The sequence below is a fragment of the Aethina tumida genome, chromosome 3, assembly GCF_024364675.1.
Source record: "Aethina tumida isolate Nest 87 chromosome 3, icAetTumi1.1, whole genome shotgun sequence".
NCBI classification, from domain to species: Eukaryota; Metazoa; Arthropoda; class Insecta; order Coleoptera; family Nitidulidae; genus Aethina; species Aethina tumida.
The window spans coordinates 32,984,008-32,999,611 of NC_065437.1; the positions used below are offsets into that span (position 1 = coordinate 32,984,008).

General features: G+C 28.7%; 1 protein-coding gene across 3 annotated transcripts in view; it reads left to right on the top strand.

The window, feature by feature from the left end:
* Positions 1-10,602, top strand: part of LOC109602136 (RYamide receptor) — a 43,063-nt gene extending 32,461 nt beyond the window's left edge. For 2 of the 3 annotated variants that reach the window (XM_020018467.2, XM_049964255.1), the window contains 3 exons: positions 1,906-1,974; positions 3,092-3,302; positions 10,392-10,602. In XM_020018467.2, the coding sequence (XP_019874026.1) occupies positions 1,906-1,974; positions 3,092-3,302; positions 10,392-10,600 (489 nt within the window). In that variant the 3' untranslated portion in view covers positions 10,601-10,602. Of the gene's footprint in view, positions 1-1,905; positions 1,975-3,091; positions 3,303-10,376 lie in introns of all 3 variants that reach the window. The other variant, XM_049964254.1, reaches the window with a different exon arrangement.
* Positions 10,603-15,604: the final 5,002 nt, after the last annotated feature.

Here is a 15,604-nt window from a genome sequence, read left to right on the forward strand (position 1 = left end):
ATTAAAGAACCATTAAATTAAAAGTTCGGAACATCAGGCAGCATCTCGAACAGTTAGAAATAAGCCCACGAGTTATTCCCTTAACGAGTTGCGAATGATTTAATTTTAAAGATGCCGGAGAAATTGCTTCGAGATTTTCTATTAAACGTTAATGTGACAGTATCAGGAGACCAGTTTCTTCTTTCACGTTATTTTTATAAAATTTTGCTAAACTAATATTTCTCAAGTTTTGCAACTTATCGCTTCGTCGCAGTCTTCATCATCTAATCCGTTAATCGAAAGTTGCCGTACAAAAATTAATTATATAATATTTTGAGAGATTTAAGTTATTATACTAAACAATAATAACATTAATTTGAAGAAAATAATATTTTTTTAATTAATTTTCAACTAATACTTTTTTGTTTAATCTATTAAAAATCTTCATAAAGAATATAACTTTTATAAATATACCATATATTTAAGTCCATATAAATGAAATAAATGGCATCATATTGCAATAAACATATTTTCAATTTAAATTTTAATAAACAGAACTTTTAAACCAATAATAATGCTTATATCAGGAAATTCTTTGAGAAATTAACAAAACAAAATTAATTAAAGGAATAAAACAACAGAATATTAACCATTAAATTTTTCAAATTAGTACTTAGTTGGTCCCCCTTGCTCTACTAACAGCTTTTACTCCTTTTGGTATACACAAAATTAATGAACGAATAAATTCTTATGACATTGTATGCATAGTTTCTTCTGTAATGACATTAGCAAGCTCGCCCTCCTCCTTTTTTGAGGCTGATGGTTTCTAGTGTAAATGGGGAATGAGGGGCCCACATTCGAGTATTGTCATCATTACGCCATTCATCTTAACAGATGGCACCGAAGACGTCTTCTGGCTCTAAGGGCATCTTTATGCAACTTTTTTCTAACAGGCTTACAGTACAGTATTGTCTGTACGAATCATGGATGAAGAGAATGTGTGCGATTTCTTCTAGCAAAAATAATCATTAAATTACTCTGTCTTCTGGTCGTAATTGGTTGTTAACCACCACTATCATGAGACATTTTACGGTGTCCGACAGATAAATTAATATTGAGCCGAACAAAATGTGTTGTAACCCTTAATCCATTTCTTGCAAAAAATAAAAAAATATATATATTTTTTCATGGAGTGAAAAGCGCAAAGGAGGTAAAGCAGTAGCTAAGAGCTACCTTAGAACCACAAGACGGGATGAGTTCAACGCGGATAATTGCTGAAGAATTTTTTGCCGATGAAGGTAGATCAATTGGTATTCCACCTATTTACCTTAATATAAAGTTTTTTGGCCTACGGAGTTATCGTCCTTCCTACACTGTGGGTTTAATGGCATGGGATACTATTGTCTATATTAGCAGATCACCTTTAGTTTTCATTAGAGGAAATGTGAGGTCCCAGCGATATGTTGGTAACGTTTTGGAGCCTTATGTTTTTCCCTACATAAGAAGAAATCTCTAACTAATTTTCCAGATGCAGAAAGTTACTACACATATTGCCAGGAATACATTAAACTTCCTAGAAGCCTTCCATGTGGATTTACAGCCTTGGCCACCCAGGTCTTCACACCTTTCCCCAATCAAATGTGTGTGGGATATGATGGGCCGACTGTTAACGATTCTGCAACACCCTCTGCCTACTCAATTATTATTTTGTAATGGGCTAATATTTTTCTAAAAAAAAATTGTAATAAATCAATTATATCTAGGTGTTTTTTACCCTCAGTATAAACAAATAATAATTCTAGTCAATATTTGTAAATCTACTGAATCTAAAAAATTCGTATTACCCACAAAAACATACAATGTAGTAAATAATATTAATATATTTAAATATTTATTTTAGTATAAATAACGATTTTTTTATTTCAGATGATAAAAATGATGGTGACAGTCGTTTTCGTCTACTCCCTTTGCTGGCTTCCATTCAACATTCTTTTGGTACGTATAATTCATACTATATATTTTTGTCCCATTCTCATAAATAACAATAAATGCGATCAACTTAATAGCATGTTTTTTTTTGTTGTGGAAATTATCTACAAAAATATCTTAAAGCTCACAATAGAGAAATTGCAACTAGACTTTTATCTGAAAGAAAAAGCATTATTCTGCTTATCTCAGATCCTAAACCGAGTTTTAAGCGTTGATTAAAACGTCTGATAACTTTTAATAGTTGTGATTTTATATCTTAATGCGTTCTTTACATGTTACATATGTTAATTTTTCTTAGCATTACTTTTAATTGTGATGAACTCTTTTATTAGCGTCCTTTATATTGGAACGGTTTAGGTAAAAGTTTGTAACAGTGACTTTAATTTACCGATGCAACTATTCTAATAAAGCAAAGGGGGCAATCTACGAAACTGTAATTAACTATTGCATATTAATTAATCATTGTCCATGAACTATGTATTGAACAGCGTAAACCTGAACGTTTCAAAGTTACCTCCTAATTAAATATGGTAATTACTTTTGAATATTATAATTTGAAAAACTTGCTTATATTATTGCATTGGGTGTTTTACCATTTTAAAAAATTAATTTTACTTTATTTTTTAATTAATGATATAGTTTGTCACAATAAATCGTTTATTATTTTATTTATACATAATTTATTATAGTGTTATAAAGACTGTTAAATTCGTGTCTCAATTGGTTTTTATTTAAGTATAAATATAAACTTGCATTAATAAATGATCTGCCAAAAAGTGACATTTATCATGATCCAAAAGGCAAGTTCGTGAAAGGACTACATATAAATTTTCCTTTTACGTGCTCTTGTCAACAGACTAAAGGACACATTAAGGGGAATAAATAAGCCATACAAAATTGCTACAACATATTTTATTCAAGACTTTTAAACTTATAATATTACCAATTCCGGTATACACATCTGAATCGGTGGTGGCAGAAATCCTGCCCATAAATTTTTCCCATTTCCGCCTCTTTTGAGTGTACTACTTTATGCACCCCGTTAGGAAAACAAGGACCCAAAACTTAATGTTCACAAAACCTTTTAGGATAAATCGTTCAATTCGACAAATGTTGATTTCAGATATTCCAAGACAGTATTAGCCCGACTGTTTTAAAATTCGTCTACTTTCCACTACACGGCTTGGCGATGTCTCACGCATGCTACAACCCGATAATCTACTGCTACATGAATTCCAGATTCCGCGACGGACTGTTCATCGTTCTCAGGTCGATTCCCTGCTGTCGAAAATACCTGGCGCAACGTACCTCGTCCTCCGCCTATCCACGAACAGGTAAATTTAATTAAGTCAACTTAATTAACCGGTTCCTGAATTTTGTGCGCTCTTTATTCTTAGGCTACTGATGGAGATTAACCGGTTTCACTGTTTCGTCCTTACGAGTTATCTCGTCTAGTTTGTATGGTTGCGCTTAATTAAATCTAACTGGGATGAAACTAGGTATTTTTTTATAAAAGTAACCTTACGCACTTTTTACAGAAACTTCAACAAACAAAAAATAAAGGATGGCAGTTTCATAACGAACAACGACACTGTAAAAAACTTAATGATACTTTAATGAAATTTCATCTACTAAATTTGATTTGAGCACGATTATCCCATGATGTAATTATCTATATAACAAATTGAAATCTGCGGTTGTATACAATTGAATCACTAACCAATTACCTAAGTTCGAATAATGGAAAATTAATTATGAGTTTTGCAACGCACTGATTGTGAACATAATCTTATAATCCGTATGTGATTTTCCTGCAATGTAATTAATACTTTTTATGAGACCCAAACAAAAAGATGCGTGAACAAGCTACTGTAGCCCATTAATTAACTGGGCAACGAAATGAGACAGACTTTTTTATTCAGGATTCGGTTCATTCGCCTGCTTTCAATCATTCCTGACAAGCTTGCAACGATCCTATAGCATACTTGACAGACCGTAACACATATAACATGCTGACGTGAAATGTACATTCATTATTTATAAAAATTTCATTAATTGTAGATGACTGTCATCACATGTTTAATAGCTAGTCTCCACTGTATGTTCATTAACTACTTATTTGTTTACGATAATCAAGTATATCATTAGTTTCTTACATGCAAATTGTACGTTTTTATTTGTAATTAAAACGGGATATTTTAAACGCCAAGAGAAATACTGAACGGGATAGATCTCTTCGCGAGCCCCTTTTTTAATTAAAAATATTTATATTACAGCATTTACTTAATGAAAATAAAACAAAATGAAACACATCTCGTGTCAGGACATCTGGAACGAAATGGCTTTTGTAAATGAAATTAATTCGGCAAAATATTCGCATCTTATGCAACAATGTCAAAGCCACGATGCTTATTTTATTAGTTTGTGCGCTGGGTGTAAATTTTGATTTACAGATACATTAAAGATTTTTAGCCCCATAACAATATTTCATACGGTACACTCACGTATCTGACGGGTTTATGTAACCACTGATTATGTCAGATAGTTTCATGAAAACAAGCCTATTTTGTTTTTCCAGATACGAAGAAAATTGTACCGAGGTTCAAAAAATTACCGGCTCTGAAAGAAGATTCTTTCTGATTTGTGTAAGTGTTGGTTGATTATGTTTATTTATAATTTGACATTATATTTTGAATTGACTTGAGTGAACCGTTAATTGATTTTACCATGCATGGTTTTGCATCTATATAATACGTATTTTATATTTGTAGATAATTTTTCAAGTATACGTTTCAAGTATTAGTTTCGTTAATAATTTTTATTGTATTTTAGCTTTGTAAATTTTGTATAAATTTACTTATTTAGATAGAATAAAGCATTCCCTATTGTACTATATTTATTTATGATATACAAGATGTCTGCTATAAGACATTGAGATTGACAAAATATTCATACTCGAATTAGTAAACAAAAACTCAATAAAATGTATAATATTATTAAAATCTTGTGGATTTTTAAAATTTGTAACTGTTTATTAAAAATTTCGAGTTCTGCTGAGTATGAATTTTAATAAAAAACATCATTGCGTCCAATTCATCTGTAAATAAAAATAATTTGTTAACTACAGAAGATAGGAACTAAACATATCAAATATTTCACCATTAAAATTAATATACAAACTTCTTATGTAGCTTTTACAATAATCCAAATATAAATTATAATTAATTTGACATATTTTCAGTTATTTATTAAAATATTAAAAATACTTTTTTAATTTTTTTCAATAATTTAATAAGAAAGATTAAATTAAATTAAATAAATCATTTAAAATGATTATGTATTGTTGCTAAATAAATGTTAATTTACCACTAGTCATTCACGTTCATTGTACCTACCAACATTTTCATATTTCGAGTGTATTTTTATCCTAGTAAATGTTTTATTTACAAATTTGTTATCTATGAAATAATTGTTTTGTCAGTGCAATGCAAAACAAATATTATCATTAGGCTGATTTGAAATTAATTATAAAGCTTATAATTTAGTCTCCCTTTTGTTTTTGTTTGGATGCATTTTATTGCTATTGTTTACAAACATGTCAATTAAGGACATACTAAATTTCCAGTAATATACTTAAGTAATAATAAACAATTAAAATGTCCGTATAAGTAAATTTAATTTAAACTTGCGCATCCACCAAAATATTAACACATGTACCAGTTAATTTTTAATTTGTAAGTACATATTTAGAAAATAAAATCATGCTCATTCTAAATAGAAAACCTTTATTTATATATTTTTAAAGGAATCGCTCAAGTCACAGCAAATTAATTATTTTTAAATTAACAAACGTAAATTAACCTCCGTCTCTGTGTTTGAAGAATTTGTCCTAAATTAAAATAAAATGAATTAATTAAAATCGCGATAAGGATTCGCGGTTAATTAATATTTCAGTCAAATTAAAATTAAATTTCGAATGAATTACCGAGCGTGTTAACTTTTTTACCCACTTCAGAACTGTGTAATTTTATTTTTTCGACTTCACGATTGTACTTAAACAATAATGCCATCCACAATTCCTGGACGAAATAAAATCCTAGTGATTTTAATAAAGTATTATGAAATATTTTAGTGAAACGATTAAAATTACTTTTTTTAATGACTGATAAAAATACTGCTCATAAATCAGTTTTTTATTAAAGTAGATGACACTAAATTTAAACGAATATTGATTTTATAATTTCAATTTGATACAACATTGCATTCAAATTAGTACAATCGCTTCTACGTAAGTGATGCAGAAAATTGTATATTGTAACAATCATAAATACAAACGGATTCAATTTTTTTGTCTAAATCCTGGTGTAATATTTTTCTACATTTTATTATTAAAGCAATTAATAAAGTAACCATTAACCGTTGCATTCATCCCCTTGTTAAACCCCTTGCGATTTAACCTGGCTTAACAGTCCCCATTTTCTCTATTTTTATTTGGATGCACCGAATGATACGAAATTGTTTGACTCCGTAACGAATGTAACGAGTGCGAATCGATTTACGGGTATAAATGCAGTGCATGACTGCTTTTATACTTTGTTTTATGAACGTATTCAAGTTTTAACACGAACAACAATATTGACAGTTCAATTACAAGTGTTTTCTCGCCATAGAAAAATCCACCGAAAAAAAAATCAAAAATTTATATATAAAAACATCTGACCATTGTCTTAAAGTTAATGCGCGCTAAATGTGTGGGATTAGAAATGAGTGATCCGAACTGAAAACATTATCACAGTGCGACAGAAGAAAGTTAAAAGGAACCGAGGCGAAAATGTTTTACGCCCCCGTGTAATGCGACTTCGCAAACTTTATCATTTCACCATCATTCCAACACCGCACGAAAAGTGCGAAGATCGATCGCTCACGTCGTGAGCTTTTATCTAGAAAAAAAGGTATTTTTATAAATAAATTGCATTATACAACATTGATCGCGCTCGAATGAACTTATTATTATTTTATACACTATTTTGATTTAGGTACAATATTTAACAAATTTCAACATTTGATATATATAAAAATTTTCTCTTAGCTATTTTAAGATATATCAAATGGGTTGAACACAAAAACAAAATTTTGCGTCCATATTTAATCATAAATCGGATTGCGATGAATAATATTTCATTAGAAAAAGAAATTGTTTATCCAACGATACGATTCGTCTCTATTGTAAAAGAAATAGCTGGATTACCATTTGAGTAATTTTTTACAATAATAAATATTTTCAGTATTTTAAAGCTTTAGATATCTAATCGACATATTATTACAAATAAACTGGTCGAAAAAAGATAAGCATAGTAACATATTTCAACCAAAATATAAATTTAAACATACATTTTTATACGCCCTATATACGTTGATTATTTGTGAATAAAAAATAAAAATGAAAACAATAAAACCTTAGACAAAAAATAATGAGGTCGTAAAATGCTTCAGGTTTCAGGTTTCAGTCGATGTTTAAACATTCAGTTTGATTTTAATTCTGTTAAAAAATTCACAAGGAGCTTTAAAATCATGCGGATAATATGATATATGTTAAATATCATGTACGTCATTTATCAGAAGCAAACAGACATCTTACCGTAGGAATGCGTCAGGCTACCTCAAGACAAGTTGATGTGACACCTGCATTTAATATTGACGTATCGTAGTGTGCAGACTGTATCAACGGTTTCTAGAGACCGAGATCGGCCTAGATAAGGTTGAGCAAGACTTACGTCTGACGGAGAAGACAGATTATTACTCGGAAAAAGACGAGCTGGCCCAATAAAAGACTGTATACTTGCCAGACAAAACCTGATTTTGGCTTCTGGACGTCATATAACCCCAAGAACAGTTATGTGCAGAACGCAGTGCTCTACATCTGCGACCGTAACATGACCAGTGAAATTTATGTAACAGACAGTATCAATAATATTGTTAAAAAATGGAATTAGGAACCAAATTCTTGATTTTTAGACGACAACGTGGTTGTTCTCAACCACTTAGAAAATGTCCATATTGAGCGACTGTCCTTGATATTAAAAAATAGTGTATTTTTCATTTTATATGTAGAAACAAAAATTCTTATTTATTTCGTAAAATAAATTTTAAAATGTTTAATTTCTTATTGATATTTATATCTTTTATTACAATTCTATTATTACAATTTTAATTTTTAATAAATAATCATTTAATTCTAAAATAAGGCTAATATCGTAAAAAATATATAACAAAATATATAAAAGGAAAAAATAATAATCAATATACAATGTGGTCCATTTGGGAAAATTTGTATTTTTTGTCCGATTTCGACGAATTTTTTTTTTTTTTCAATTATAAAACGTTTTTTGACTCAAAACCAAAACCTACAGGGTAATTTTTTAGACATAAAAATTATAGAAATCATACTAGCAATTTTTTTATAGAAAATCTAACTACACCAACCCCCTGAAATAGGCATATAACAATGTTCATAAAAAAGTTATACATATTCATAATTTCATGAAAGAGACTCATAATAATACCTTTATAATTAATATTATATGGAATTTCAGTTAGATACATGAATAAAATATATCAAGATTTAGGAGCAATCTTTTTCTTTTTTCTATCACAATAATATCATTTTTATTCGACCCGATTGTCTGGTATGGAATGAATTTATCAATAAATAAACTAACGATATAAATGTAAAAACTGAGATATTGGAATCATTTGTTGTTGAAAAAGAGTAACAGAAAAGCTTCAAATAATTACATGAAATTTGATATAGTAAAAGTCTCCTACAACGGCAAACTTGCAGACTTTTACTGTCTCTGTCGTACATGATGTCTGTCTCAAAATTCAGTCGGATCAAACACTTTAGGATCGGTACAAACATAGACCATAAATGGATACGCTAAGTTCAAATTTGACATATTTTTATTAATATTGTGTAACTCATATCTATGGGAAAAACATTTTCTCTGGAAAATTAAAAGACTAAGTAATCAAGAATCAAGAAAAAGAAACTTTTCATAAGATACATCTTTAGTCAAGTAATTAAACAATTAATTAATTCGTTAAATAAGTTAAATATTTCATTAAACATAGTATTCACATAATTTAATATTTTTATATAATTTTATAAATATATGGCAATAATCCGATTATTGTTTCAATTTTTAGCAATAAATTATTATTTTCTATAATGAATATATAATATAATAATATAATGTTAAAATACAACATGTTAATTAACACAAGCAATTTCCCGCAATAATTTGTTAAATAATTTAATAATTTGCAAAATTTAATTTTTAATTTTAAAATATTATATAAAAATATAAATATTAGGTGGTAAAATGTATAAATATTTCCAATAAACCAGTAAACATTGTGAAGTAAAAGTTTTAAATTTATTAGCAAATACTTATAAACCTTTATATATTTAAAAATCTTTCATTAATATTTTGATATGAATAGGCGTCAGTTGCTCCATAAACATAACTTTTCTATGCTTATAAAATTATTTTTCAACTTCATAAATTATATAAACATACAAAAGTTCAAAGATCAACCTACCTCATCTACTATATAATTTAATAAGATATTACGCCGAGGACTTAACTATAAATATCAGCTGCGTCTTAAAATTTTGATATAAAACCATTTCTCAAACTGTTTGAACATTTAATACGCTTGTTAATCTTGTATAATAAAGCTCACCCTATACGCAGTCAATTTACACCGTAACTTTATCTTGAGGCTGGCATTGAGCTCAACTTGTAATGATATATTGTCTTGTGGCGACCCAAGTTTTCCGACATAGTTGATTTTATTGTTTACAGATGTCTTTGTCAAATGTATGTGTTGGTTTGCTCTGTGTTCGTTGCGGAGATTTAGAAATGAATGAATAATTTATGCGGGATTCGTTTACTTTCTTGTGGCGAAAGTTACAAGACAATGAAGTCAATTAAGTCAAACGGCTTAATCTTCTTCAAATTGGGCGCAAATGTGCTTTATTATGACTCATAAACTTGCCACTTCTTTGGATTTATTGCCTTTGGAAATTTAGAGTATGTGAATTGGTGGCGTCAAATATAATTTAAACAGCGTATAAACAACCAACAGAAAATGATTTATTTAAGAAGAACTTTACAAATGTAAATTGCGAAACTTCGAGGCCGAAACGACTTTTATCTTTATTTCCATTTTCATGATTTAAGCCATTAACGATTTACGGTTTATTCGTTTCCTCATTTCTTTCTTTATGTCACGTTTTTCCTAGACGATTCAAATAAACCCAGTTCTTAATGTATAAAAGACGGAGGCGAAAAAGAATAAAGAGCGTAATTAATTAATTTCACTTATAGGATAAACAACAATAGCTTGTTTAATTTCAGGAGTTGAAGGCACTGAAAGTTCAGTCTTGCATAGGAATAATACTTGTACCACGTACATAAGTATGAAAAGAAAAAATTGCACAAGATTGTCGTCGACTTGCACCCATCAGTTGCCTGTCAGATCGGCGTCCATGATGCGAACAACTGGCAACGCGAACGGGACCAGAAGAATGAGATACCAACAGGGTATTTTAGATGAACAAATTTAATGTGTCAGTTTTGTGTTATAGAAAAGTTAAATTATTATTGTAAATTAATTAAGTAATAAATAAGTAATTGTGTATATAGGAAATTAGTTTCATTTCTAATCCATATGCAAATGGTCACGGTTGAATAATAAATTCAGGGAAAAAAAAGTTTTGGCTGCATTAGTTTACGTACAAATTCCAGCATATCATTTGTCGTACAAACCGAAAGTTTTTCCAATATCTCGCACTGAGTTTATGTGCATTTGAAGTTTTAATATAGTTTATTAAATGTCGAGGGATTCCATTGGAGTGAAAAATCGCTTAAAATCCTCTTAAAAACAGATTTAACTTCGCAAAAATATATATTGCTGTTGAAATTGGTTTTTCCTATAGTCAAGTAAATCTAATTTTTAATTCCATATTATTATTAATTCACAACTTTTTCGAACTCTCTATGTATAAAATAAATAAATTATTTTGACCCAGCAAATTTCGTATTTATGAGTGCATAAATATAAAACATATCAATAAAGGTCAAATAAATTTCCATGAATAAATTGATATTTACGATGAACCCTCTTTAAGCACCTAATCTAAAAAGCATATTTTGAAGGTACCTCATTTAACGCTTAATAGAAAAAATAATGAACTCTGATATCTTGTCAGGTCGAGTGTTAAATTTGGTGACACCGCTTGTTTTTTTCCGCTTACATAGGCAGTTCACAGGATTTTGGGATTGGTTGCCTTTTTTTATTGTCATCAGTTTATTTGGACCCCTCGTTAACACAAGCATCAGCTCTAAATAATAAGTAACACCATTTTGGGTAAGTAATTACTTGTTTAATGATTAATTTTCAATTGATAAAGTTTATCATAGTTTCCATAATGTAAAGTCATTTAATACTTGGCACATATAAAAGAGGTTCGAGCATTTACTTCCCACGAGAGAACTAGAAGTTTGTTGCTAATTTACTCTCTGACCTGTTTATGGCATCAGACTATTATTATGATTAAACATATTTTAATATAACAACAAGCCTTTACTCTCAAAATAGTTATGTAAGATTGATGAATTATCTACGTCAGAGGTATATTTACAAAATTCTACTCTCATCCAGTTTTAATATCGGAAGTAGTGAAATGATTGTGTTACAGTTTGTGGTGGTATTAAGTGTATTAAATTAAAATGCTACCGAATGTCAAGTGATATCAATTCACGTGTGTTTAAATGGAATGAATTACAAACATTTAAATATCAATCAATCAATATAGGTAGTACGATGAAAAAATATATTATTTAATATAGACTTTAAACGACCCTCGTCACTTATTTCTTCCATCGTTTCTTTGTCCTTATTCAACCAAATGGTGATGGAAGGTATTAAGTAAATGGAATTTAAATGGCCCTTCTTCTACTCAAAGTTTAATATGTTTTGTTTTCAAAGTCCATATAATGTTACACATTTTAAAATTAAATATATTTTTCATGCTCGAACATGAAATGTAGTTTATTTAAATGAATACAAATATCCCCATTAATGCTAAGACATTAACAATCGTATTAAATTCTATGTTCTTTAAGAAGAACTCGAATAATTACACAGATTTCCGTCGCTGTATAAATAACTGACGACGTAACTTGAATTTCCAACAGGTCTCAGGAAGTAACTATTTGTAGAATTAACAGAAGTTTTAAGTAGTCGAGTCGAGTGAAAATTACAAATCTAATTATTTGCAGAGACTTGTTTTAATGTACTTTAACCAATGTAACTCTTATTTATAATTAACAATTATGTCAAAATACTAATTTTAAAAATTAAATAATAATGTATCACAATTATGATAAGCCCAATAATCCGCATTATGGATATTTTAATTAACTGTAGGGTTTCGGAGCATCATCTGTTTAATTTGAATATAATTATTTAATTGGATTATGTTAGCATTTATCCCATTAACGAAACAATATTCGCCTATTAGAAACTTGACAGCTCAAGAATTTTCTACAAAATTTAAACATAACATTAAAATTAACAATTCCTTGTTGCCATTAAATTATTCATTGGTAATAACCTTTAATAACACTGTTCAATACAATTTTAAATATAAATTAAAACAAAAGTATGTGGAAAATTGGTTTCCGGGATCATTTGATTTATACACATATTACTTCCGTTTTTCAATGAATTTCATTTGTACGAATGTTAATCTGCCTCTCAACAAGTTGTATTATTTGTCGTTGGAGTAAAAAAAGACAATAAACCATATTACTATTAATAATAATTACTTCCTTAATATGAAATAAGTATAATAGAATTTAATAAAATGACTATTTAGTTTATTTAGCTGATTTATTGAAATCAGAGTAATTAAATTATAATTAGGCAATATTGTTAATGCATCCGCCAAATTTTAAACTTTATACAGGATATTTATTTTTTTAAATAAACGTCTTAATACTATATCCTTAACAATAATTACATATTTTAATTATATTATATTTTTAATTATTTTTATTTGCATATATGAATTGTGTGATTAAATAAAGGGAAAGTGATAATGATTAGTGCTATATTTTTTTTCGAGCACTCATTATATCTCAGTAGTCAATCAGTGTATTTAATTATGTATTCAGCATACAAAATCAATTTTACCAGGAAATTCAAAAGCATAAATGACTTCAATTAACGAGCTTCTTAATATTTTCATATATTACAATAAATAATTATTTCCTACGTTGACAGTTATTATTCTTGTTTTAAAATTTATACACTATTCGTAGAAATTAATGATTCTTAATATTGCTATTATTGATCAAATTTAATATTTATGTTATAAATAATATTGTATATGTTAAATAAATAAAACATTTAATTAACTGCACCCCTATGTATATTTAAAGAAATATTAAAGCATATAATTCTTATTCTTGATGTCAGTGGTAATTGAATTATGTTTTGTTGTATTAATGTTCCATCAAGCACCATTTTCTTTATAACAACCCCTCAAGCTTGATATTACCTTGTAATTTATTACGAATGTAACAAGACGCTTAAGGATTGCGTGGTAAAGATATTTGATGAAAAAACATATTAAAGTGGAGCATTTTATGTTTAGGATGATTTATAGCTTGCCAGTGATCTTGGAAGCTTAATCAGTCTTCTACAAGTTACTAAATAATAGTGTGAGAGATTAGAACTACATACGGATAACAGTTTTATGTTAAGAAGTAGGAACATAAATATGGATATAAAATTGGTCTTGATTACATTTATACATTGATGAATAAAACCAAATCAGCAAATTTAATAGTATATTTATATTATATTTATGATAAAAATTATATAAACAATTTATTATTCATTATTTATTTTTAGAAAGACACTCACATCCAGCTGGTAGATGAATTTGGATCATATCAAGTTTGCAATCTTCCCTCCTGTCACACAATGATTCATTAAAAGCTAATAAACGTAATTCTTGATATTTCTGGACGCAAATCAATGTAACAGTACCTAAGTTTTCTTTACGCCTAAAAGAAAAACATCAAATAAAAATGTTATGCAATTTTTAATTAAAACACACGAGTGGCACCAAGAGACACCAACAAGCTTATTGTGCAAAATATAGAGATTCGTTTCAACTGCAATTCCTTTAATATACTGCAGTTTCTCTGAAATATCACTTGAACAACATGGATTAATCGGTCGAATGTTTATAGTATGCGGACCATCTTCTCTATTATCAATAAACCTCCCAAAAACGTTTATATGTCGCATTTCAAGTGGATGAAAAAATCCTGAAGTGATATTAAAATATTTATCACCGGCTAACTGAAACCAAATTGTAAGAAAAGTGTTCTAGAAGGCATTTTAAATTTCATATCAGTTAAACTGTTAAGATTACATACCGCTTGTTTCCCTAAGTAAAGACAAAAGAACCCAAACAATGTAGCGGCCTTCATTGTAATCGGATCGAAGTAAAAACGTCAACTGGAACAATTTATTCAAATTTTAATAAATGGATATTGTTGACTAGTGGTAAAAATAATTGCGGTTAATTTAAATCAACCTTATCAGTGGAAGAATACAAATTATAACTCACACATTTAATTGAGACTAATTCAAATCACAAATTATTTTTTCCCTACATCTCGTTAAGTAAATATTTTATTACACAACATTTAAAATTTCCAATTCCTTCGCATTATTTAACACTTAACTTTTATCAAATTTTATGCAGTAAGAAGTGTAAGTACAAACGTGTGTAAAATTATCAAATTTGGAGTAAGGAAGTTTAATGACGACTATTGATACGAATTACATACGCGTAAGTGACATGAAATGATTCACAAAAAGGTACCTGCTTACATAAGAATTATCACAGGTACTGTAAAACGATTACATAAATAAGAACTGAAATTCAACGAAGAGCAGGAAATTTTAGGAGTTGTATAATGGGGTAATAATTCCAATGAATCACTTCAATTTCTTTTTTGGTGTGCCAAACCTAATCCTTCAATATCGATGTGCATTTCCTTGGATGTAATGGAGAAGGCATTATCAAACAGTTTTAGACGTAAACTTCAATATTGGGTCATTCGGATCCGAAACAAGAACTTGGCTGCTACACTAAAGCAAACATATTAGATTTATCAAACAGTAATTTGATATATTCACAGGTTTTCATTTTATTTCATAAAACGACGTTACTATTATGAATTTCCATCTAATATATTACGTTTCCTGCGTCTTAAGTCATAATTATCCAGGGAAATTATTCAGTTATTTAATGAGCTTAGTGCAAAATCTTGTTAAAGGAGAGCAAATTCAAAGGCGTTATGGAAACCATTAAATGTCGTGTGTGTATAAAATTATGCGATTATAAGGCGACGGTTTATAAGATGAAACTGTTTAACTAATAACAATGATTAGCAAGAGAAACGTTTTATTATTAAATACGTGAAATATATACTTTATCTGAGACGATTTTAATAAAGTACTTTCGATCGAACCCATAAAACAC